Below are 26,941 nucleotides of genomic sequence, written 5' to 3'. Positions count from 1 at the left end.
AAAATAAAATCAAAAGGGCCAGTGTACTGTAATCATAGTTCGACCGTCCATTTAGGCGTCTGCGACTCCGGGACCAGTGCTTCGCTTTTCTCTCAGTTTGACACTCATTTCTACGCGAAGGTGCACACATACCAACCTGTGAAATACCCTTATGCAGTTCAAGCATCCTATTACCCAACCTAATATTTATAAAACCCCATTTCAAACTTTCATTTTTGGACTTTTGTCCACTTAAAGTGGGGCTTGGCCCACTGTGCGGTGGTCGCCCGGGCGACCGTCGGCTGGACATCATCATCGCTGAAACATCGTCGCAGTTATAGGAACCAAAATTATTGTGAACACGGTGAAAAAAGTGACGACAAAAACTCCGAGTTCTACACAGAAAAATGCCTCGAAATCACTTTTTAGGTTCTTGAAAACCATTATGTCAAGTAAAACGTTGTGCACCTACCTAAGAATTCATTTTGCAGAAAATTTGCTAAAACCGTAATCGCAATTATCAATAAACAACACCGTTTTACACTTTGTATAGACTGACTATATTACCGCCCACAAAACGAACAACCTGCAACGCCTGCCGCTTCGCCTTTTTTCTCGCGCGAAATTTAAAAGACTTGACGTTATCGCGAAGCGAAGGTGCGATAAACGAATGACGATCTCAAAATTTTCGTGACGTTATCGCGAAATAACGTTAAACGGGGTGACGTAGAACGAGGACTCACTGTATGTATATTATTACTACCGTACCCCTAAAAATATAACGTGCACATTTTATTAGATAATTTCACTACCAGTAGCTGACACTTTTTGCTATAAATAATTATATAAATAGAAACATAAGTTTTATATACCCTATATAATGTGTACATGTACATATTTCCTGGTTAAGAGTTACAGTAGACTCCCGATTATCCGGCTGCGGAATATCCACGTTACAGATTATCCGTGCAAGATTTTCACTCTCATTTTTTTTTTCTTTTCTTGACCTTATTTAATATATAATATGGTATGTCCTGGAGTATAGGTCATTTAAACAAAAGTTAGCAGCCAACGTTTTGATTTATTTTCTTAAATCATCTTCAGGGCTATGTTAGAAAAAGTGAGAAACAATATAAAATACAGAGAATAAGACGATACACAATATTTATACATAAAGAAGGAACAATTGTTTTTTTTTATATAATACAATAAGAAATATGTATATATAAACATATATATAAGAACAGAATGTAATATACAAACATTTTTGACATACCTCTAAACTTGGAACATATTTATTTATGTTTTGTTTCTAAGGTATTGCCACAACCTAGGTTACCATTAATTTTGCAGGGCTATTCTGTAACAGATAGCGGCTCCGCTTTCACGACGAAGATGCTATTTCTGGCGCAATATTACGCCCCCCCGATTCACTATCTCAAAATAGCGGCCCCTAAGCGGAATTTGGGGTCGCTTTATAGCATCAACAATAACGCCAGCATTTGGCTCGCGTTATTCCGATAGCGGCCCCTACCAGGGGCGGAGTTTTGTACACGTCCAATCATATTTCTCGATTCTTTGCAATAAACAAATGAGACACTCCGAAAACGCAGCAGGATACTCAGCAGCCCGGGAGGAAGTTAAAAATACGATGTGGCTTGTGCTTGGAGATTTTGCTCTTTTTCTATCGGATATTTTCTAGCCTAACTAATAAGCGTCTATATTCAAGGGTTCAACAGTCGACGACGGAAGAATATCGCCAATTTTTGAGCTTAATATATCGGAATTTACAAGTATAATTGTCTTGAAGAGGACTTCGTCCGCTACGCACTATTCGTTCACCTACGCCTGTAATGATTATATTCTTATGATTAGTGGTGACGAAATTATTTTTACTAGTACATTCATCTTCAGCCACGGCTTGTTTACATCGTTTGTCTCATTGCTCACCGTAATTCTACGATGTCCACAGTTAATCCACAGTTGTCCACATGGGTAATTATTTAATTATAAAACATTTTTGTCACTTGAAATCACATTTTAGGCCATTTAAAATACATCCGTTGAGGAAAACAGCTGTTTTCTAGATTACGCGGATGTCATGGAAGGAATCATCGCGAGTGTTGTGATTGTGGACTCGTGTGACATACTTTACGGTTTCTAATACAAATTCCTCGAGCAATGATTATGGAAGTGTTATCATGTTTGCATTTTGATACCATTTCCATGTTACTTCAAACAACTATTAGCGTTGATATGACTCGGACTAAATATACTAGTACAGTGTAAATTTGTGATAAGCCGCAAGAGGAATGATGTTGAAATGAAATATATGCAGTTTTATGATGAATAATTCATTAAATGTTTCCTTGTCTCGAGCAATCATTCTGTTTATTCGCCCCTTTCTTCCGTTGGAAATCACGGTACGTACTTATTAGTTAATATTAGTATGCATTGCCAATTGCAGCGGTGCTGTCTGTGCGGTGTGATAGAATGCTCGCAAGGGCATTTATTAAGGTAGGAGAGATACTTTCATGTTAAATCCCATTCTCTGCTGATGAGCTTGATCATAAATACTGTAAGAAATTTTCGTCGTCTGCAATGCGCGGAACTGTTTACGACCGTCATTTGTATCTTGCTCTCGGAGATCTTGGATTTGCAGGTAATATCATAAAACCTAAAATTGGCTATCGCTGACCGCTAGATAACGATGGAATAATTAAAAAATAGATATTTTAATCATTATTATGTCTAATAATTAGATATTTATAAATAACTTAATGAGTTACTCGACTTGTATTACTTGCCCTACACTAATTTTCATACCGACTACAGATTTCACGGGGGCGATATATTACGCCCCCCAAAATCGGCGTAATATAACGCGATGCAATTTGCAGAATCAAAATCGATGCCATTGGAAAGAGGGAAATAGCGGCGGCGCAATAAAGCGCCCCCAAGATACAGAATAGCCCTGCTTATGTAATTATTATTACATCAAAATTAATGGTAACCTGGTATTACATCAAAATTAATGGTAACCTAGGTTGTGGCAATACCTTAGAAACAAAACATAAATAAATATGTTCAAAGTTTAGAGGTATGTCAAAATTTTTTGTATATTACATTCTGTTCTTATATATATGTTTATATATACATATTTCTTTAAATTATATTGTATTATATAAAAAAAACCAATTGTTCCTTCTTTATGTATAAATATTGTGTATCGTCTTATTCTCTGTATTTTATATTGTTTCACACTTTTTCTAACATAGCCCTGAAGATGATTTAAGAAAATAAATCGAAACGTTGGCTGCTAACTTTTGTTTAAATGACCTATACTCCAGGAAATACCATATTATAGATTTTCACTCTCGTTCAACGTTTTCCGCAATCTTTGTAAAAGAATAAAATTGGATGCAAAATCGCCGGAATTACTGCATTTTAATGCTACGACACACCGGGCTTATTATTTCCATTAGAATCCCCTTCCTGAAATGGAAGCGATCACACACCAGCAGCATTCTCGGGAGCTCCACGTTCCTGTTTTCCAAGCTTCAGTGCGCGACCGTGATCTGTGATCACGGATACACGTCCTGCAGCAGTTGCGACACGGGCAATTGTGCAAGACGTGACTACATGGCGGTGTGCCTGACAGTGTAGTATCCGACATCGCACAGTGGTTTTGAAGCATTCGAGCAGACCAATTTTCTGTATCCAAGATCATGCAGCCACGGATGCATAGGAATACGAGTACAATTATATTATTGCCCCTAAAAAGATCGCGGTTTGGTGAAGAAAGCTGTCAATGAGTCCAGGAAGCAATTTAAAATAACAGAATAAGTACATTAATCGTAATATATTGTTTGTTTTGCATAAATTATGAACATTATAAGACATTAAGGTGAAATTTTGGATTATATGTGTTTTCTGATTATTCATGCCATCTTTCACCATCACTAGCCCAGATAGTCAGGAGTGTGCTGTACATAGTTCCTCGCATTAGCTATTACCGATTATTTTAGACCGGTTGGTTGCATACCCCCATGTGGTAAGAGTACCATCAATTGGGAACCCCTGACTTAGCCAATAGGGTGGTTTCCTATTAAATTTTTATTGCCTAAATCAAAAGATTATTACTCCTGGAGTACGTATTTCACACTTTTAGATTTTTAAATGACGATATCTATTTTTTGCGATTAAATGAAAAGTGAAAATTTTCAAGTGCACAAAATCGCGACGGCTAAGTATGAATGATGGGAAAAGTCCGTGTGACGTCATTCTGGTTCCCGCTGCTGCAAGTGAGGTGACCTTGGGGCAAGGCTCTGAGCTCTGATACGACGCAGGATGCTAGCAGGTAGCTGAGTAGCATGCTAGCTGGTAGCGCTTGGCTTGAATAAGGATTATTAATACCTTATCAAACGAAGGAAACTTTCCGAACTTAGGTAATTTTAATTGGTGATTATTAAGAGATGTTTCCCTGAACTCTGTGCCTCATGCATTCATTGGTAATCTCAGACGATGTAAAACTCCTATCTACTCGTATAGAAACTAGGTCCCTGTGACGTCACGGGGAGTGGCATCGCATGGGTGCCAATCTGGCCTTTTTCAAATGAGGATAAAATTGACCCTTGCCATTTGTCTAAACCGGTATTTCTAAAACCAAATAATTTGTATATTATGAATACACTAATGGTGGGTAACAAATCACAATCCATGCCTTTCGTTTTCTTTGATGAAGGAAACTACCCTATTAGTTGCTCAACTTAATTATTTCAGTAAATTAATGGATAATTGGCATGAACTTATCTATTTTCAATGTAACATTTATGAGTCAGGGTAAACGAAAATGAAATTGTTACTGATAACTCATTAAATCTTTTAATTCTCAAGGCCTGGTTACATGACACACTATCAAGTATCAGATAATGTGCAAATTCATGAATGATTTTGATGGAGATATGCAAATGCATGGAGCAAATTAGAAAATGCTCTATTTTCTGTTCATACATTTGCAGAAGCTTGATGGGTACAAGGTTCATTTTGATTTTCATTCTCACATTCACACACACACACACTCAAGAGACAAATATTTGTAAGTATTTTAAGCAGGAGACTGACTAATTTGCTGCATTCAATGTATTTCTATTGTTTATTTGCACTCACCCCTCCTTCATGCTTGTAGCTTAACACAGGAAATCGTCCACCTTGGCGAAATGATGCTGCTGCTATTATGGTTTCATCATCAATCGATTTGGGCACTAAAACTGCACTTGGATAAGATGGACAAACCTGTTTCAAACAAAGAGGGGGAGTTATAAATCATTAATATGTACATATATTACATTCAAATGGTATCTTTCCAAAGGCATTGAAGAAGAAGAATGAAGAATATATGTACCAACATTTTTACAAAATGTCAGGAAAACATATACATAGAATGGGTTTGTGCACACGATATCAATAGGCTTCCCCATACTTGAACCAAAGATCACTAGCTGGATTAGTAGTTCTATGCTCAGCCCATTAGGTCATCAGGACTACAATTATCTACCATCAGGGTACATTTAGAGAGCAAAATTCACTAACTCTTGATCAACTTGTAGTATTCCATTATAAGTTTTCCTGGATTTCACACAATTACTTATACCACTTTTTTCAATAGAGCGCGACCCGGGTTTCAATGAATAATCATCATCTTCATAATTGGGTGGTTTCCTTTTGTTTTTTTATTGCCTAAATCGAAAGATTATTACTCCTGTAATAAGCATTTCACACTTTTAGGATTTTAAATGACGATATCTATTTTTCGCGATTAAATGAAAAGTGAAAAATTTCAAGCGCGTGAAAACGTGATGGCTAAGTATGAGATGCAGGCTGCTAGCAGGTAGCAGAGTACCCTGCTGTCAGGTAGTGCTTGGCTTAAAAAAGGATTATTATTACCTTATCAAACGCAGGAAACTTTCCGACCATGGGCAGTTTTAATAGGTGATTATTAAGAGACGTGTCCCTGAGCTCTGTGCCTCATGCATGCATTGGTAATCTCAGATGATGTAAAACTCCTATCTACTCGTATAGAAACTAGGTCCCTGTGACGTTGCATGGAGTGGCACCGCATGGGCGCCAATCTGGCCTTTTTCAAATGCGGTTAAAATTGACCATTGCCATTTGTCTAAACTGGAATATCTAAAACCAAATAATTTGTATATTATGAATACAGTAATGGTGGGTAACGAATCGCATTCAATGCCTTTCGTTTAATTTGATGGAGGAAACTACCATATTCTTTTTCGAGATAACATACTAAAGTCTATCAAAATAGTCTACTTCATCTTTGAAGAACAAAGCCTCTAAGTGAATTTCTTTCTCGCCAAATTTACATTTAGTTATGCAGGATTCTGAGTGGAGAGCTGCGTCAAACCAATCCTAGGATTGTTGACCAGTGATGATGATGATGCAGGATTCAAGCACCTCTTCGTTCAACCTGTCATGGTGGAATTTCAAAGAGGTGTGTTCTAAATTCATAGACACATGGATTAAGATGCCACCATTTTTTAGCATAGATCAGCAAAAAAAAAGTCTGCAACAATGTAGCCAGGCAGTCGAAAAAAGTTCATTTCATCGGCTGAAAGCCAGTGTTCATTTAGGCAGATAATGTCTGTTTTATGGTCTCTCACAAAAACTTCTAGATCAAGCATTTAATTGCGTACACATTGAATGTTAATGTGAAGAACCTTTAAATGATGCGCAGTCCCAATGGCATTTTTTGGCAAAGTTTTAACACACCATTCACCAACCCAGACAACTTTCACACATCATGATTGAAATTAAACTATGGAATTGTTCACCCAGATCTGAAATCATAATTCATGATAAGAATTTGGTCATCATCATCATTAGTCAACAATCCTAAGATTGGTTAGCGGCAGCTCTCCAATCCTCTCTCATATCCGCTAACCTTTTCATAGTGACGTATTTCTTCTCTATTACATCCTTTACAAGCTGTCCTTTGCAACTCATTCCGGGCCGTCCCTTGCCATTCTTCCCTTCCACCTTTCCTTCAACGATTGTCAACATCATGCCTAAAATGTGGCCAACTAAGTTGTCCCATCCTCTGCTTTAGATTTTTAGGAGGCTTCTCATTTCTCCCACTGTTCTTCGCAGCTCCAATGAACTTTGACAATTCGACAAAAAACGAACAAAATGTGATTTATACTGAATGCTCATTTGCTGCCAATGTCACAAACTTATCTACCAAAGGCTTAAAGGCAATGACTTTAGCTACCATTATCTTGACACATATGTGATGAATTGACAAACAAAAAAATACAGTTTCTTTATTTTTCAAACTATAACAATTAACAATAACAAAAAATGACAAGCACTTTGCTCTTCAACTAATAAGTTCAGCAGTCTTTCTATTCACGAAAAAATCATGCAAGAAAATTTGAATTTACTACTTAAAATATATTCATAATTGCCACAAGACTTCAAAAAGGTACAGCATAGCTTCGATGCTATCACCATATAAAGGGTAGCATATTTTAATACTTGGTCCAAATACTTTTCCATTTGCTTAAAAAAAACGAGTGGTGCTTACTTTAAGGATGTAAATGGGCTTAACATGTGATATTTAATGCATCTAAGATTCATTGTTTAGTGTCCCAGACCAAGTTCAAGATACAGTTAACATAAAAAAGTTTATATGTACTCTAATGCCTGAAAAAAGTTTTAGATAATGCTTTTCACTGTTATTTGGTTGGGTATATCTATAAGAAAGAGAAGGATTATGGCTCGTATCTCACATTCAAAGGAAAGTTGTTCAAAGTCAGGAATTCAAACCTTGAGTTGTCTGCAATCTGTGTCGCAATGTGCCTGAATTAAAAGTTTCTTCAGATTTTTAAAATCAAAAAGAGGTAGAATTCATCATGGCACTGACTACGAGACCTGCAGGAATTCATAAGTCAGATGGCAAAAAGGAAAATAGATGTGAATAGACAATGATGCCAAGAGCTGGAGGAAGTCATGAGTCTGCACTGATATGGAACAGTAAATGTGACGAGAGGAAATGTAAAAGAATGACCAATATTACATCGAAGGGAAAGGACTATATGAAACGTTGCTTTGTCATCAAAAAACGTCATTATCATAAGCAAACCATTAAAACAATCCCTTTCCTGCTGGTAATTAATTTTATATTCAGTACAAATAACCTAGATAAATAATGACTCAAAAATATGATGAGTCATCATTTATATCTTTGAGTAATGTCGATATGCCTCCTTTAAAAACAGGCCTTTCTTTCGGTGGATGAGTATGTTGTGAATCCAGACCTCCCTCTTCCTTACAAAAAATAGGCAAATAATCGAGATAATTACTACTTATTGGTAATCCAAAACTACTCACCGTAAAGTCTTTGTTCACATAGGTTATTCTCCAATCTTCTGACTGCACAATCAACTTTGAATACTCGGTTTCTGGGCGAAAGGCTGTCCATCCATCCTCCAATATAGTATACATCGGTCGGTACCAAAATGGATAAAGCTTTGTAGTGTCTTCTGCAAAATTAAAATGCTGCATGAATACTAATTGCACAGCATTATACTCACTAATCAGTGTTACTATGAATAAATCATTTGAGATGAATCATGATTAAGTCCTCACCCAACGTTGACAGGCGTTCTATGGAAGTAGCAACCTTTGAGAAATCTTCGTAATTGTTTATATCTAGCTGAATGATGCGAAAATCTTTACATTTTATAACAATGCTGCCACTTAAAAATCCATTCGGTTTCCTTTCAACCGCATCAATGTTTTGATGAAGAAGCTAGAGGGATGAAAATATCATTAAATAAGAGGACACCAGACAAGAACCTTCCCTCGAGGAGTATTGGGTTAAAAACTCACCCACAGTTCTTCGACACCTTCTTTCCGGGAAGACAGAATTAAATGATGTCCTGTGATACAAAGGGTCCCATCGACAGCTTTGTGAAATGGTCCATGCATAATCACTCCATCCAACTTTGGAACCAGTATTAACTCCGCGAACTCCATTCCTGACTACACAGTGAATTTCTGTAATGAAAATTTTATATAACGACGGCTTTGTTTGAAAATATTTAATAGCAATAGACATTATTCACAACAACAACATTGCCGGATAGAATTAACTGAGAAAAAAAATCCCAATATTAACCACAAAATCACTGATTGTAAGCAAAATATTATAAGTATAGTATAATTAGAATTATTTTACCACGTAATTAGATGTATTCAAGTACAGAAATTTTTTTGTCGGAATTTGGAGTGCGCACTCAATCCATGCTCATAGAATCCGCCCCTACCATTTCACGAAAAATAACAGCTGCTAGTGGGTGAAGTGAGCCAAAGGGAGCGACTGGGGTCGAGAGTACGTAAACCTTGGGCCTCGGAAGGGGGAGGGGAGCCAACGTGAGAGGAAGGGAAGCACCACAATCCAAGGGACGTCGTGCACGTTGAAGGCGATGTGAAAGACGGCAGTATGTCTTGTGTATGTTTATTCGATTCGCCCATTTCGGGATGTAGTATCTAATTGGACAGCTATAGCGCAGGTAAGCTTTACGTAAATAGTTTCCGAAGTTAGCCACATTATGGATTTTCTTGTTTAACTGTCGGGCAGGAATTTCGCCAGTGGGGACTTTTCTGGCGCGGGGAAGGCAATGAGGGGGAGTCACTCAGACCATAAGCCAAGTGACCGTAGCATACATGAGGTTTTTGCTCGTTGTAATTAAACCCATCCGTATTGCGTTTATATGTAACCACTTAATAGGGAAAGTGGGATTTTATTAATTTTTTATCGTTGTGATCCTATTTTTGCTGATTGAAGCAGGTTTCACTCTCCATGTAGGGTCATGCAGATGGCAATAAATATGACAAATGGCATTGGCTTTGGGTAGTTTAACTTGTTATGGCACCTGTATGCTTCTATAACAAACTTTTTGCCATACTGTGCTTTCTTTATCAATTTTTTGGGAATTCATAATTTTGTTTATGCATTTATATGCATGCATTATTTTTTATTCGATGGAAAGCTCCATGTTAGTTTTTTAAGTATTAACTGACATGCATCTCACCTTTCTCAAGGATCTACCAGGAGGGCCGTTCTGTAGAATTGCGGATTTTCTTTTGCACCATGGAGAAAGCTGCCACAGCTGGTATTAAAAAGGCACAAGATGAATCACTCACCGGTGACCAAGATGCTTCTACTGGTGAGGGAGAAGAGCTCAAGAAGGTGCCGGCTGTTGAAAAGCCCGAGAAGGAAGAGGGTAACAAGACTGATGTAACACCTGTGCATCAAAGAAGAGAACGGTTGGTGTATTTACTGCATATTACTATGCATGGCTTTTTAAGAGGCAAAGCCAAGAAAAAATAATGGTGATCATTGCTGACCTGAAAAGTTATGTGCTTAAAATTAATTAGTTATCATTTTGTGGAGCTCAATGCATAGTTAAATCATATTGGTATAGAACTGACCTAAATTATCACAACCTTTAGAAGAGAGTACTTACCTTGACTCTCACTGGACAATTTCACTGTTGTTACAGGTTTTCTAGGAACTGTTAGTGAAGTACTAGACATTTGGTTTTATCAATATATATCAAAACTTACTGATAATTACCTGTCATTCTTGGTAACTAATGTTTTAGTTAGATATTTTTGCTCTCAATAATTTGATGGAACAGCCCTGATATTCTGTTGAACCTTTTTTTAAGGAATCTTGACTATTATGTTGGGATGAGGTTACAAATGCCCCTTTAACCCCTCTTTTGGTTCAAATGCACACAGTGGTCCTTCTTGACTCTTCATTTTGTATTAATACCACTGCAGGGTCATGAATATTTTGGTTTTTAAAATGCATGATTAGAGTTTAGGTCCCTCCTCTCTTAAACCAAGATTGTTGCTTCAAAGAGAAAGGTTGTTTTGATTTAATTGTTGTGGGTGTTGCCTCCATCTCCATTTGTTTATTGAATGCTAGAGACAAATTAAAGACTTCCATAGGTCTGGTGCTGAAAACCTAGTTACAGATAAAATAAGATAATATTATTTTGAATATAAGAGTGAATTTTCTATACCTTGGAAGATCTATTGAAAGGAAACTATGCTCTTGTGTTTGAGGTGAGTTAAACCTACTCCATCATTAAGTGATCACATATTCAGATCCACTATTCACAAGTGTATTTTGTGATTTAAGCACAATTTTAATCATCCATGTAAAATGTGTAGGGATGTGCCTATAATGTCTGTCATGTTTTCGAGAATACCATATGTGACCATGCCACTTGTGCTTTGGTAATTTTGTTTGCTGGTGGAGTGAATGGTATAATATATGTCACTATTAGTATTGAAGATCCTTTGGCATCTTCTACTAATTGCATTATTTTTTGAACATAGGAATACCAGCTCTTCAACACCTAGGGCTCCTTCAAGGTCAACAAGGTCCAGCAACAATCCAGAATTTGTTGCCAAACAAAGGCATTTTTTGCAAAAGGTTGGTCATAATTTGTGAATTATTTATATTCACGTCAAAGTTAAAAGTCATTAATCTTTTGATAATACTCATATGATTTTTGCCTTTGTCTATAAGAAAGCTGTTCTATTCTCTTCCATGTGATAATGGTGTTTTGTCGAATAACTATTAATTTACCTATTTCCTCTCTATATGTATTTCAATTGGGATCTTGCCATGCTCATTTCTAAAAGTATGGAGGAAAACTTTTCCTTTTAACTTCAAGGCATTGTGATGGTTTGCAGTAGCTAAAATCTGGAGAAGACCATCTCTCTTAACAGCAATAATAAAATATAATTTGTGTGGAAGTAGAAACTTCAATTAAAATTATCCGCAATAGTAGCATACTATTAATGCTTATAATGAGCTGTGCCTATCAAGTAATTTATTTGCTTGTAAATCTTAGATTGCTGAAAAACTCTTGTGTGTAATTGCTGGTGGCAATGAAATAAAGCATTCTTAGGTACATTTAATGCCTCTAATAGTTGGGAAGTATGTACATACATAACTATTCATTTCTCCATTACGAATTTTCTGATCCTCTCAAAATTTTTGAAAAATATGCTAAGATAAGGAAATTCTTGTGCGATGTATTTTATGAATAGTATTTTTTTTTAAAGTTTGAAAAAGTTCCATGCAAGCTGAAATTCATGAAAAAGTCTCATTTGTTTTCCATAATTTATTCTATAATTTATATGATTTATTTTTTTAGTCTTTCATTAGGTTTCTGTATTCAAAGTGTCATTGTATCCTTCTCCTCGTTTTTTCATTGTGAAAAAAAATTTAATTCTGTGTAGTGCTCATTCTTTTTGGTCTACTTAATCATATTCTTTATTAGAGAGACCAGTATCCTTTTTTGATATTATTTTTTCATTATAATGCTTACTGTGGTTAATTAATACTTGGACTTTGTGGAATCCAAGGCTTCATAGAACACTCACATATATGATGCTTGTATATTATATATTCAGGATCTTTCCAGTCAGTATACTTCATGATACCTTAGTTGCACAAGTCTATGAGTTGTTATAGGGGCCGGATTTCTGTTTTCAAGCCTAGAAACTTGTTGCCTGATAACATCCCAGGGACTATCACCCAATAGTTGTGTAAAGTTTGTTCCCTTGTGAAACTATTTTTCATGAGTTTTTTCTCGTTTTGAAGAGAGAGTTATTTTTTCATGTGAGTTTCATAAAAAATATTAGTTGACTATTGATAGCGCTTACAATATTTGAAAGAAGGAATGTGTTTGATTGGTTGCTTGTAGGCAATACTGAGGGGATAAAAAAAATTAAAACAGGAGAGGACATTTGTACCTCTAGCAAAGTGTACAATCTACGAGAAAATTGAAGCAGGGTTGGATGGATTATATAAAATAATTTTCTCATTATGAATATTCATTTGCTCACATTTCAGGGAAGCATTTTTTTTTCAATAAGATGAAGTTCAATTTTTTTATTATAAGCATGCAAGGTGATGCTCTCAGAAGGCACGTCAACTTCATCCCTTTAAATATTTACTGCATTAGCGCATTAAGTGCTATGCTGGCACACTGCCAGGGAGAATCAGTGGACAAACTCTTGGATAGAGATTAGTCGGCTTGGTGGCAATCTCAAAAATATTTTAGTCTGTATACCGTAGGGTGGCGCACGGTCTAGCTGCCTGAGTTGGTCCTTTCCTCCCCCAGGCACTCGGGGCTCAGGTAGCTGGGGGGTCCGTGCATCATCCTACGGCATGCAAACTTTAATATTCTCATATAATCATCAGTCATCAATCTAAAGATTGGTTTGACACAACTCTCCTGCTCATCTTACCAGCTTCTCTTTTAACATCTGTATACCGTGTATTCCAGCTTATTGGACATGCCCCAATTTGTTAAAATATAGATTTTGGGCTATGCTCCCATACCACTCTAAAATTATTATTACTTGAACATCACTGCCCTTGCTGACTTCATATGATCACTGCATACAAGGGAAAGTAGATGCAGCAGTTTTTGAGCTCCTCTCACCATATGCAGCGATCACAGAATCAATAGTCTAGCAGGGAAGGTTGAAAACCCGCACTTTGTGACCAGACCCGGCATTTAAGACGACCCTCTACTTTTGAGAAAAATTTCCTGGGTTAAAAATTTGCCCTACATGCTGGAATACATGGTATTTTTTCTGCTTTACATCCTTTATTACCTGCTCTATGAATCTCATTAACGGCCTTACTTCTCTTGCCATGTCCTGGAATCATAATTTTCGTCAGACTATGGATTGTGTCTCATCATTTGGCTGATTAAATTTGCCGTATTCTAACCTTAGTTTTTCAGCTTTTAGTTCTTCAAAGCCTTTTCATCTATTCTTCTCCTTTCATATTTGTACCTATTCCTTTAATTAATATGCATCAAAATATACTCATGAGCACTTTATTTTCTTTTATTTTTCAATTATCATGATATATGGAGCATGTATACCCATCGTGCCTCAAATCAATGTGAAGCATCAACTGGTGGTTTAGTGTCACACCAGAAGGAATGTTTTTTATTAATTTTATGAGAGTGAATTACTCAATAGGCGTGAGTGAGTGTATGTACTAGTATCAATTTTTTATTTAAGGTCAATCAGGGAGTGTTCTATCAGTCCTCTGAGGAAGAAAGCGACTATGCATCAACTAATGGACAAAGTCATAGTACTTCCAAGCGTAAAAGGTCAGTCAGTGGAGGACCTGGTCATTCAGAAGCGAGTACTGTGGTAAAAAATACTTCAAGTGCAGATCCTGGCTCCGGGTCAAGTGGTAGTCACGCTTCATCGCCTGTGGCTACTCCTGGAAGTAAAGGATCTACTGTAGTCAAGAAGAGGAAACATGATGTAAGTAATATCAGTGTGTGTTTATACTATAAAAATTTTCTCAGAATTTGAGTTTGCACAGAATCCAATGGTAATTCACGTAATGGTAATTCCAAGTGCTCCCTACCTGGCTTGTTGACATACTGCCGTCTGAAAAGCTTTTAAAGTATTTATTTCCTGGTAGAATATTATTCTGAAGGCTACACACCTTGTTATTCATGTGCATTTATTGAAATTGTGCTGCCAGAAGTGATGTTACCGTAGTGACTGTGTAAAAATTGTAAACGAACTCTAGTGTGTTGGTTGTATTCTAATTTGGATCTCATATGAAGGCTTAAGAAGGATTCGGAGTGCACTAGTTTGGAGACTAAGAAAAATATGGTGTGTTATTTTTGATGGAGAAACATTTTTTTAGATTTTTTTGTTATATTAATTAAATATTTCGGTAATGTATGGCCAATTGAAAGTTGGAGGATATTCATGAAGCTCATGTTATATTATTGTTTCAATATATCTTAGCCTTTATGTATTTTATCTTTTTAGATTGAGGAGTTGACTCGTGATATTTATTGTTGGGTGTGCCATAGAGAAATGGGTACCTCAAGTGGTGGTTCTACACTTTCTTGTGAAGTCTGTCCCAGAGTCTACCATGCCAGGTGTTGCCATAGTATGGATCCTGGTTCTCCCCATCCAAACTCTCCATCAAGTTCTTCAACCAGCGGCAATTCACCTGCCCCTTCAAATAAAGGTTGGGCTTGCCCTGAGTGTGTTAAAATTGTAAGGGCAGAGACCATGGGGACAAGGTTAGTTTTTATGAAATAGTCAAATAATGTGTACAGTTATATTTGGTGAAAACAGTATACTTCATGGAAGTAATGCTGTGGCTAATAAAGCCAATGCTTTTGGATGTAATCAAATGATTTAGAAAATACCTTGTGCTTTCTAATTTATCAGAGTAAAATATTAACATAAATAATTATTTTCTCTATCACTTTCAATTATTATAAATTTCTTTATGATTCAGTAGTGCATATATAATTTATGGTTATGATGAAATAATGAATGGATTACCTTTGAATTACTTATTTGTAAATACTTAGTGGTGATTGTTGATTGTTGGAAATGAATATTGATTTTTTTAAAGCTGTTCAATCCATTAGGTTCAATTTTATGCCTTCTTTCCTTCAATAGATCTCGAGCGATGCAGCTTATTTCTTTGGACCAATTAGGCCTTCTCCTCAAATTTGTGCTGACCAGGGTTCGGGCTGTGACTGGGGTAAGTGAATCTCAAGTTCAATTTCATCTCTCTGACCAATGAGTTATGGACAAAAGGAATATGCTTAAGATGCTTTATGGTGAAATTAATGTTGTGGGATCTTACCAAGGGAGGGTGGGTGGGGCTAGGTGGCCTCTTTTTAAGTCCACTTCGTATGTGCTTAGCTCTAGGGGAATCCCCCCACCAAATGCTATGCTTTTTTTACCAGAAATCCACCCCTGGAAATTAATGGAACAATAATTTTAGTACTGTTTAATCAAAAACTATTAGCACTTAATGATAGACTTGAAATTTTTCCTTCCTTATTATTATCTTAGTTTGTTATTTTAGTTATAATGTCTGCAGAATTAATTTAGAGGTTTATGAAAGGCGTCAACCATGTGTAAAAAATCCACAGAAAAAAATCATTCGTCTTGACCAGGATTCGAACCCAGATCCCCTGATTTCCGGTCGAGTGCTTTAGCCATTTAACCCACCAAGGCGTCATTCTTCCCTGTGGAAATTTTTGAGTTATTTATAGGTGTTCTTCTTTTTCAACATTATGGCCATGCCCTAAGCCAGGAGAAATTTTTGGGGGAATTTCACATGGAGAGGAGGTACATTTTGGCAGTTTCATTGTTTGGGGGAATGCCTATGGATGTATTTCCAAAAAAATATTGGGGAAGTTTGAACCCCCAGAATCCTCCCTTTAGCTCAACTATTATTATTAATTATTTTCTTAAAACATATATGTAATCTAAGAGAGTAGCTTTCTTTGAGTTTATGGCGGACTTAACATGCAATTACGGCTGTATGTATTAGCAACCCGATAAATTATACCTTGCTCCTTTTGTGTTATGACTAGACATAATATAAAGATCTGCTTTCATAGGGCATAAATCAGAGTACCTATGTTTATGTAAATAGGCAATCATTTATCCCATTATAACGTGACGTAATTCATGATTGTAAAGTTATATTCAAATGTTAAAAAGTTACTATTAATTTGATGTATAAATAATGGCTTGAATCAGCGACAACTTTTTATTCCCAAATATTAATAAAAAAATCAGTGTTAGCGAGCTACTCCTCTATTCACAAGAAGGTTTAATGGAATAGATTAAGCTTTAAAGGCTAGCTAATATTGTTTCCCTATTTATTTTTAATTGAGGCTATTGACATCATTATTAGCATGATAATGACTTAAATGCAGTCTAGATGTCATCTGTTGCCAATAAACAGTTGCTTAGGGGTGAGTGGTGGTACAATACTCCCTGATTGAATTAATGACATTTAAATGAATTCCTTAGCTGATTTCTTAGATGTTGGAATTTATGATATAGTATTTCATTTATGATTTCCTAAAACTAAATACTAAACTTAATATTTATGCCCCATACTATAATTCTCTGAGTCAGTGTAATTTGCTAAAGAAAGATGGATATTATATTGATAAAGTTAGTATGAACTATTTGGATAATTATTAGTATCTGATTTACCTAAAGTGAGATGAATCTGATTTTTGTATAAATTACACAAGGTTAAATAGGATGTTCTTATTAATTCATAAATTATCTTATTGTTTGCAATGCGTTACTGTGGCATAGGACTGAAGTTGTGAGTGAGACTTAATTGATAGGTGTGGAGTGTGCACCATATGTTGAGAAGGTTCTTAGGACTGCTTAGTAAATGGAACTAATAACTGTTTATCCCATTATCTTAACAAAATTATCTTTGGGGGTGTAAAAGAGTGAAATTTAGCAGTTATTCTATGTTAAGTTAGGGGTTTGAATATCAGCTGAGGTATGAGAAAAAATATTTTCCTCTGCATGCAATTTAATGAAACTCTTATATTATTTCATTATTGCTATTTTATCGGGGATAGTTAAGGAATTTAGCAGTTATTCCATGTTAAATTAGGTGTTTGGATCCTTATTAGTTGAAGTAAGAGGAAAAATATTGATCCTCTGGTAAGTCGTTCAATTTAGGAAACTTTTAAACTAATACATGATATCTATTTTCTCAGTATTAGTTCAGGATCATTTAGTAATTCTTGATTTAACTTCTTCCTTATATGTATTCATTTTCTATGTAAAACCAAATGGTATTTGGGTTAAAATTATTGAATTTTTGTATTCAGTATTAAAATCTTCTTTCTCATTGTAATTGGCCTATCAATTAATGCTCTAGTGGCTGGCCATAAAGTGCCGTCTCAGCACTATAAAGCCTTCCTTCATTCTGGTATGGGTGAAATAAATTTCCGCTAAGTCAGGATTAGAATGACTCATTATATCATTAATAATTTAGCCAGTAGGAAGCTATTTTCTGGTAATAATTTCCGTGAAATATTTAAGAAATGAGATTTGGATAGGTTGTAAATATTTTTTCCCCCAGTTGAGACCCAAATTTTCCGAAATTGTAACCAATTCAGCATAAATGAAGGATTTTGTAATAGTGAGCTGTCTTGCAATAAATTCAGGTGAAATGGCAATGAATTCTAGAAGATAAAGGATAACAGATATTCTTTGTGGGTTCCCATTGACCATTTCATTTATTTAGCATGCTATGGTGCTGCATACATAAAAAATGGGTTCCTCTGACTGATTTCTAAGTTTTTTGACCATGGGGAGTGGCATAATGGCCATTCAAAATCATTTCAGGTCATTTGGTGACAGATAGCCCAAACTTAGCCTTATAGTTTTGTTCTTTGCTAATTTAATTAGAATTGAGGGTTTTTAGGGTATCCCTCAATGGATCACATGAATATATTGGTATATATTTTGCTCTTACTGAAGAGTAATGTGCCACTTTTTGTTTTGCTTTTGGATCCTTGGAATCAAAAGGAATTTCGAGGAAGACGTTTCCTTACATATCCAATTTCTAATGTTTCCTCTCCTTAAGGCCTTTCTCATAGTTCTTTCTACGACTGTTAAATTGCTTCGCGCCGCGGCTGACAATGGCGAACAATTTGCTGAGTTTAGAATTATCTTTAGAGACGCGCGACTTCAGCGGAAGTCTGGGCGTCAGGCAGGTGTAGTTCTCCCCCCTCAGCATCTCAACCGTTGGCGTCTGCCGCGTTGGACCAGTGGCACGGCTATCGATTAACGATGAGACCCATAGACGCTTTTGCGCTGATAAAATTTCTGGGGTCCCGTTGGCAACAGCGCCAGCTACGAACTTACTTGTCAAATGTTTCAAAATCCGTGTCCTCGTTAGCGTAATTTGCTGCGTGTTTTGACGATATGTTCGCAAGCTAGTTGTCGCGTAACGGGGTCGAACGATTTCTTTTGTAGACATTTTGCATTAGACGTCGCCCCCCTTTGCGCATCGTGATGACGACGTCCTTGAGGGGGGAACTTTTCATTGTCATTCTCGAAACTATCTTGTTACATTTTACGTCTTTGTGGCATTGCTTTGTAATCGTCCCTATGCACGGCATGCATGCCGCAGTCTGTCGTCAGGGAATAATTCACCGCATTCACGTTATGGTCTCACTTCATTTGACCACGAGTCTCCGATGCAATGGAAAATTTGTGTAGTGTCGTCGGCTCCTAATCTCATTACGGTCGAGAAGCTGTATTGATCCTTCGCGTCCCGAAACAAAAATGTTTCCAAAATGTTATCTCGTCGCAACCTCCTCCCCCTTACTCTGGCTAAAGTACTGCGATCTGGGGTATTCGATCCGAGTATTCAGCGATATTCGTTTGGGTAAACACGCTTCTTTGCTTTTGCACTTAGAATTTCGCCTACGCGGCTGGAGACTTCCTCAGGGTATTGACATTGTGCATTAACATTAATGTTAAACATTAACAATTTGATCATCCAGAGGAAAGTAATGCGCAATAAACATTGTCATACCCTAAGGGAGTTTCCTAGAGCAAAGACGAAACTGTTGGTGCATATATTTTTAAACTGTGACGCGGGTGTACCCACAATGTTGCAGGACATCGCGGACAGCAAAATTCTTAGCCAAATGGCGACGTGCGTATTGTGTGGCGCCTGTCTGGTACTAGCAAGCCCCTTTGGCATTTTTCACCCCCACCGTGTGTTAAAGTTAATGCACACATAGCTGGAAGCCGAACCCGATAACCTTGAAATGGCCGACGAAAGCGAGCGAGCCGCGTCTCGTCGTGTTGCGGCGCTCCTCCTTGCCCTGTCTTTCCCTCCCCCTCCACCCTCCCTACCTTCCCTTGACTTACCCCAGAGCGTCTTCGCCCCTTTCCTAACCCGTCACCCACACCCGATGCGGAAACAAAAGATGAGTGTCCAGAGCAATGCTGGACGTAGCCGGCGACTCCATCCGTGCATTTCAAAATTGTTGCCAGAGTTCATCACAGTTAGCTTTCTTCCAAATTAGGGTACGGGATCACATATAGTCCGGTTAAAATTGTTCAATCACACGGAGATTCATTTCATATATCTTATCTCTTGGCACAAATTACGACCGTCTTAAGATAAGCAGCTAATGTTGGCTCTTTATTAAAATAATATATCCATTACGATAAGTTTCCATGGAGTATTTAAAAAGTATTCTCGCAGCATACCCTCTCTTCCCGGACTTTCTTCATGAATTCACAGTAATTTTGATTCTATCATCGAAAAGTGAATAAAATTTCCTATTATTCACTTTAAACAAATCTCTTCCCTCTATGCCGCTTCAGCTGGATTTTTAAAAGCGCTAGATAGCGTCTTCAACGAAGAAAATTTGAAAATCCTTACATACAAAAAAAAAAAGATATGTAATCGAAATAGAAATATTATTCTGGGTTCATATCGGAGCGGGGAGTCATGAAAATGTTATCATGTGAATAAAATAAATTGGGCATGGAATCTATAGTTATGTCAGGGGAATGTTAGATTATGGTCTGGGGAAAACTTCAAAGGCGCAGTATAAATGAAAATCATGGTTGAACGCGCAGAGCTTTCGAGCGGGAAGGTCGGCGTTTTGTTGCCGTCCAGGGTAGCCACTACTTGACTTTTTTCGTTCTACTGCGACTACTTGACTTGATTTTACAGTATACTCCGCTGCATTTTCCCATAAAATCCCTGTATAAGACTTCTTTTTCATTGAAAATCAAGATAACATAAAATTCCGAACTGGAAATCTTGGAGAAGTCTACGAAATTTAAAATTGATAGTTGCTGTGAACTTTGTTATTGTGAGGTTGGAGGTATTTAATGTTAGTTGAAAACATCCCTCTACTAGCAAAAGAAACTTGAAAGCTTCTTCGCCGATGGGATATAGTCCATATAACGCCATTATGTGTAGTTAAAATGAATTCTTCGTTCCGGTATGCCATACAGGAAGGGACATTAACTCGGTTTAATTTGAAAATGGCTGGATGAAAGGAGTAGTAATCTTGTAAGGTCCGGAATCGAGGAAATGAAGTGGAGAAATGTATCGCTGTCAAGCTTAAAAAAAGCCATGAACCTCCTAAAATGGGGGTATCCACATTTCTTAGGCATGCTAACCTAAACGTAGAAGTTCATAAGAAACATTAGATTGAAAGGGAATAATGGGAGTAGTTTCAGTTGCATTGACGTGAGACCCAATGGAATAAAAGCGAAAGGTACTCGCGAAGTCAAGAGACCGCGTATGGTGATCAAATAAATTATTGACGGAAAATACTCAGATAACATCGTTCTGCTTTAAATAGCGAACCGCCCTGTCAATCACGTTAAAGCAAGTTCAATCATGATGCAGGTGGGAATCTTATTGGACAAGACATGAAGTCTATTTGTCTCCTTCCTTGAAATTTGGTGTTGTTGGATTATAACTGCTCACACCTTTGCCAGTTTTTTTCATTTAACTACGTGGCCCTGTTTTTCCTCTAGTTTTCATTTTATTTTAGCACTGTTATACTTCTTCACAGTTTTGCTTGCTTGCCTATTAACCTTAGCTCTTCCTTGTAAACCAAAATTTTCGGCGCGGAAATTATGTGTTCTCGAATTCAGAGTTCTAAGGAGCGATAATTATTTAAAAATCTTAGCATAATTATTTATTTTTCAGCTCTCCGTTGTTGTAAGTAATATTCATGCTTTTCATTGGTAATTAATTTCTTTGAAAGTGGCCATTTTTGTTAATTTTGGAATAACAGACAGGGGAGGTCAGGCCAGGTCGGCTGGTCGGCGATCGCCGAGGGCCCCGAGCTTCGGGGCCCCCCATAACGCACGTGTATATCACCAGAGAGGAGAATATCCTCGATATCACGAAGCGACCGGCTCTCCTGTCCCACGCTTAGGCAAAATACGAAGACGAGTTGGTGTGAATCTACCTCGTGAGGTGAGACCACGGTGGCAAGCGCAAGTGTGACCGTGTGTGTATCACTGCACGTATTTTATTCCGTAATTAGTATACAAAGGGTACTACTACGGATCAAGGGGCATGCCATTTTTTCCCTCGTCCACTCTTCCCAAAGTCTCCAATTCCCTAGCGAAATCCGATACACCCACATGTGTTTCTGGGTTTGTGATACCCCAGTTTATTCCTCGAGAAAAATGTCAGATCACAATGTATGGGTATAGTTACGCATTTCACTTGCTTGAGTCTTTGACATAGGTGTATCATTTACCGTGGGACTCAGTGCCGATTTTCTATCCCTGAAGAAATTGATAACACCCTGGCAAACCACAGTTTTGCCATATTTCTGCTATTGGACAACTTCCTCACACAGATTGCGAAATTATAAGTATCTCAGTGAATGCTGGTTTGGTTAGTGGGAGAGTTTCATACTCTTTAAAGTCATAATATGTGACGTGTTTACAAAAGCGGTGCGCAGAAAAGAAATGAGCATAAGAAAAAACTCCTTTATTTTAATATCATCTCAAATAACTTGAGTTCCAGGCCGAACAAGAACAGCGGTTCTTGTGCCGATTCACTACACAGTGAGAGTTCAGATAGAGATTCAGGTAAGTTGAAATATTCGTATTGTCATTTTAATAGTTTAAAAAATCCCCCCTTGTGACTCCCTTCGAGTCACATTGCCGTGCGGTTCTTTCTTCTCTCTATAATCATGTTTTTTTTGTTTTGTACATATGTTTTGATTTTTTGTGCGTTTAGTTTTTATTTTCAATATATTGCTCCAAACGCAAACACAGAAAAAAAACGATCTACTAATGCGAAGGTGATACGCCTGATACCAGAGGTGAGTCTAGGTATGGACCAAAGGAGGGGCAAACCGGAGTCTAGGGAATACCCCTTCCGAAGGGCGATTCAGGGAAATTGGAAATTTTGGATTTTCAAGACTCAAAAACGGCGGTTTTTGGCTAATTCCTTGATAAAGATAGGCCCTGCTGTGCACACGTAGTCAGGTACAGGTCGTTTTGTCAGTAAAAGTTTTATCGTGGCCATCTACTTCTACATACCACCCCGCTAGCCCCTCCCCTCCCCCCGCTTTGGTAACCCGCTATATCCGCCTCTGTTATTAGGCCTATGAACGAATTCAGTAAATAGATAATATATCCATAACACATAATTAAATTTTATAACAGCGTTCCCACTCAACCGTGAATAAGCCGTGAATTTCGTCTACCGCGAAAAAACCTGGAAATAGCCGTGAATTTCGTCATAAAACCTTAGAAATCTCTCAAACTTATAGAAAAAGAACTACAATCGATAGATCAAAAGAAAAAAAGATATTTAAATCCTGTTTCAAGGCCGAGCCACATAGAGACACATTTATCTCGACACGTATATTCGAAGTGCAATTATTGGTCCTTGTGCCATGACGACACATTGCTCTAGAGCCTGTGATTGGAAGACCGGCAAACAAAGTGTTCATTAACTTTGGCGAAAAATCAGACACTTCTTTACTTCCCTACCTCACTGCTCCCTCCATTTTGCCACTCAAAACCTTAAGCTTCACCTAAATATTGATATCGATTGGTCACGTCTTGAGAAATAGCACTTTCATTGCTACGTTTGAATTCACGGCGCCTGTCGCGGTTGATAAATTTTTAGTTAACGTGCGGTCGGTGATTGTTACGTCGTCAATATTTCTGCCTAAAATGACTTATCAATAGACCGTGAATTTGATGACATTTAGACCAAGAAAACCTGGAAAAAACCGTGAATTTTATAATTTAGTAGGAGTGGGAACCCTGTATAAGCTGTGAAAGTTCTCACTTTTCACAGTATTTTTTTCTTGCGAAATTTTATTTTAAAATTTTTATCCTGTTTATATGAGCCAGGTTAGCGTCAAAATTCATTTCTGGGCATGCAATTTTCTAAAACTTTACGGGGGGGGGGGGGGGGTCAATCACCCCGACTCCTGATAACAGACATGTGAAAGCGTCGTAAGAATTCGTTTTTGATATGGTGTAGTTATAGTAACACTCTTAGTGGTAGTGACTATTATGAAATAGCTATACTGTGCAAAGTGTTCATAATTTGAATAGGCTTTTGCCGATCGAAGCGTGTATCCCGAGCAGGCCGGCGTCGTGGGCTCTAACGGTAAATGAAGACGCGAATTGTCGCGTTCAAGGGTGCGGGTGGCCCACTATACCCGTGTTCGGAGAAGGCTTCACAGTATAATTTACCGTTAGCCCACGAGGATCGACTTCTGGGAAATTCGCAGTGGAAACAGTCTATATATCAGTCGAAGCTAATTATACACTCGCAATTACGTAATGGAAAATTACATGTTCCTAAACGAAATGGATTATGGGTGTAAACTTTGCCGAATGATTAGTTATATGGCGCCCTAATTTTGGTATGCCAAACCCCTGAGATATTAAATACTTCTCTTCTTTTAATAGGAGGCTCTGAAAAGCAAGGAATGTGCAGCAAACGCATCTATGTAATTAGCATTGAACTTTTTAAATGTCGTATCAATGTGAGAGCTTCGCCCGATCGCAGTTAAAACATTACCGTAACTATATAAAATGTTGAAGATTTTCTCATTTATTTGATATGTGACCGTTCGCATAGAATAATTGGAGAATAAATACATTGGGGTTACAAGTCGATATTCTGCGTTCTTTTTCTTTAATTAGTCATTTTTCACCTATTACTGGTGCGCTTAATTTTAACGTCGACCATAATCATCTTTTTCCACCATCCTGTGTCATAGCCACCTTTCCTTGATGGAGGAGGCTATTTATTGAGACATCTAATTGCCGAGGGAAATATAATTCGCGGTGTTTGCATCGTTTCAGCTCCTGAATTGCCGCTTAGAACCCTCTTTCCGATGGGAATAACAATCCTAACAACTTCTGAAGATTGTGGCGCCACAGTTAGGTGTCGAAACATTCGAGGTTTCACAAGAACGTTTCAAAAAAGCACAAAAATTATAAGGCGAACTTTCCTTTTTATCCGAATTACCTTCCTCCCTTTTGTATCTGGTATTGGTTGCAATACATTTTTGTGCGGGTTAAACATCAGGTTTGCCCATGCTATCTTGAAGCTACATTGTGCTTTTAAAAAATTCCGCTTAAGCGTAGACGGAATAAATTTCTTTAGATTTAATATCAGGATTTTTTTACTTTTCGAATAATTGAGCCAAAATATGCATATCATTTCTAGAGGGACGCAATTTGTGCTCAGAGAGAAGTTATATGAAATTTAAGAAATGAATCTTCATGTGGTTGAACAATATTTTCCGGACTAGATGTATGTGATCCTGTCACCGCTTTGGTAGAAGACATATTTTGATGAACTCTGGCACTGAGATAAATAGACTGGTTTGTGATTTTTTTGCGGAGAGAATTTTATTGGTTGCTGAATAAATTTGTTAGGATAGTCGGAATCTTTCATGTGTATTCTTATAGTACTTCTGTAGCACACTTATTCAAATGTTTTCGCGAGGCATTGAAATATGTGAAATTCGATGGTAATGAATTTAATATTTTGCTCGATCTTTGGTCCTGCTAGTTTAAATTTCTTTGTTAAATATATATTGTCTTTATTTCGTTCATGAACGGCAGAATATGCGCGTTTGTGAGATGCATTGGGCTTCTTCCGCGTGAGAAATCAATTTTTAAGTCATTAGAAGGTTCACACTATGTAGGTAACACCATAGAGTAAGTGAACTTTCCTTCAGTGGGGTGGGTAGAATGTTAAGATTACCTTAATTGTTAGAGGACTGCCTGACCCGAGGGCCTCGCTCAAACCCCGTTGGCGGCTGGTGTTTATTGGAATCCCAACTTGATTTCTTTGTGTATCGCCGTACAATGTTTATTGACAGGAATATTGAGCTGAGAGGTCTTCGTAACTGTATTAAGACAGTACGAACGTGGGGTTTGTCATTATTTCCAATGTCGCCTTACAACAACTGCCGAAATGGCGAAAATAGCCCGCTGTGGGTCATCTCTTCAAATAATCAGACAGCTCACAATCAGCACTTCCCCCAGATGGACGCAGTTCCCGTGGGCGCACATAGAGCTTGGTTCTCGCCAGTGGCGTAGCCAGGAATTTAGTTCAGGGGGGAGGGGTCCGAAATTAGGGGGGAAAATTTTTGAAAAACAGGGTACTAAGTAGTGGGTTTTAAACTAATTTGAATGCATTTCATAATCGAAAAACACTTCATTTGATAATTTTTTTAATTCATGATTTTTTCAATATTTTGTTATCTTTAATGGGAAAAAATAATTGTGTTTTTATATTTCGGGAGGGAGGGGGGGTCCGGACACCCCCCCTGGCTACGCCACTGGTTCTCGCAGATCGCATCCTGACGACTGAATCGATTTATTCATTAGAATCCATCCGAGCGGCGGAACCGTAAATATTACACTGTTCTCAAATCGTTGCTAGATCTTTTGTCACCTCTAATAGGTTCACAAAATAACGACTAGGATCACTGTTGGCAGAGCGATCCGAATTAGCGTTGTTCAGTAACCGGGGAAATAAGCCACCAGCAGGGCCTCGGGCAGAATTTTATCATCGTCATCAGTGGTCAACAATCCTTAGATTATCATGCACGATGTGTGGCCCGATGTGGTGAAAGTTATGAATATTAAACAAGATGTTGTAGTATTTCCTCTGAATTTATTTTACTTGTGGTTTTTGGTAGGTGGTGACCAATCGCCGGCATGTAAGAGGATCCTTGCATGCACACTGAAATATTAGATTGTAATAGTTGGAAAAATTGCCATGTCTTCTTTAACTAATCCTATGATTGGTTTGACTTAGCTCTCTCCACTTCTCCTATCAACTAATATTTTCACGCCTACGCATTTCTTCTCATTTGCGTCCTTCTTCACTGCTCCATATATGTATCTCGAGGTCTTCCTCTTCCGTTCTTGCCGTCCACTTCATATTCATGATTATATAATAAATCAAATCATAATTGTTAACTACTAATCAACGTGATTACAAATGCTATCTTGAAGA

General features: G+C 37.5%; 2 protein-coding genes across 6 annotated transcripts in view; one reads left to right on the top strand and one right to left on the bottom strand.

Annotated features, from left to right (window-relative positions):
- The window catches only part of LOC124161234 (myotubularin-related protein 9), a 37,733-nt gene extending 27,550 nt beyond the window's left edge, over positions 1-10,183 (bottom strand). Inside the window, exons 1-5 of one of the 2 annotated variants that reach the window (XM_046537504.1) lie at positions 10,095-10,183; positions 8,890-9,057; positions 8,647-8,809; positions 8,389-8,540; positions 5,149-5,274 (exon numbers count right to left, since the gene is read on the bottom strand). In XM_046537504.1, the coding sequence (XP_046393460.1) occupies positions 5,149-5,274; positions 8,389-8,540; positions 8,647-8,809; positions 8,890-9,036 (588 nt within the window). In that variant the 5' untranslated portion in view covers positions 9,037-9,057; positions 10,095-10,183. Of the gene's footprint in view, positions 1-5,148; positions 5,275-8,388; positions 8,541-8,646; positions 8,810-8,889; positions 9,058-9,238; positions 9,346-10,094 lie in introns of those variants that run through there. The other variant, XM_046537503.1, reaches the window with a different exon arrangement.
- LOC124161233 overlaps positions 1-26,941 on the top strand; it is a 177,174-nt gene that overhangs the window by 60,285 nt on the left and 89,948 nt on the right. The window contains exons 1-6 of one of the 4 annotated variants that reach the window (XM_046537499.1): positions 9,712-9,913; positions 10,105-10,329; positions 11,413-11,509; positions 14,128-14,379; positions 14,902-15,161; positions 15,550-15,634. In XM_046537499.1, the coding sequence (XP_046393455.1) occupies positions 9,873-9,913; positions 10,105-10,329; positions 11,413-11,509; positions 14,128-14,379; positions 14,902-15,161; positions 15,550-15,634 (960 nt within the window). In that variant the 5' untranslated portion in view covers positions 9,712-9,872. Of the gene's footprint in view, positions 1-9,711; positions 9,914-10,104; positions 10,330-11,412; positions 11,510-14,127; positions 14,380-14,901; positions 15,162-15,549; positions 15,635-26,941 lie in introns of those variants that run through there. The other 3 variants (XM_046537502.1, XM_046537501.1, XM_046537500.1) reach the window with 3 other exon arrangements.

This window comes from Ischnura elegans, chromosome 6 (assembly GCF_921293095.1).
Source record: "Ischnura elegans chromosome 6, ioIscEleg1.1, whole genome shotgun sequence".
Taxonomy (NCBI): domain Eukaryota; kingdom Metazoa; phylum Arthropoda; class Insecta; order Odonata; family Coenagrionidae; genus Ischnura; species Ischnura elegans.
This window is presented reverse-complemented; position numbering and strand designations above follow the sequence as displayed.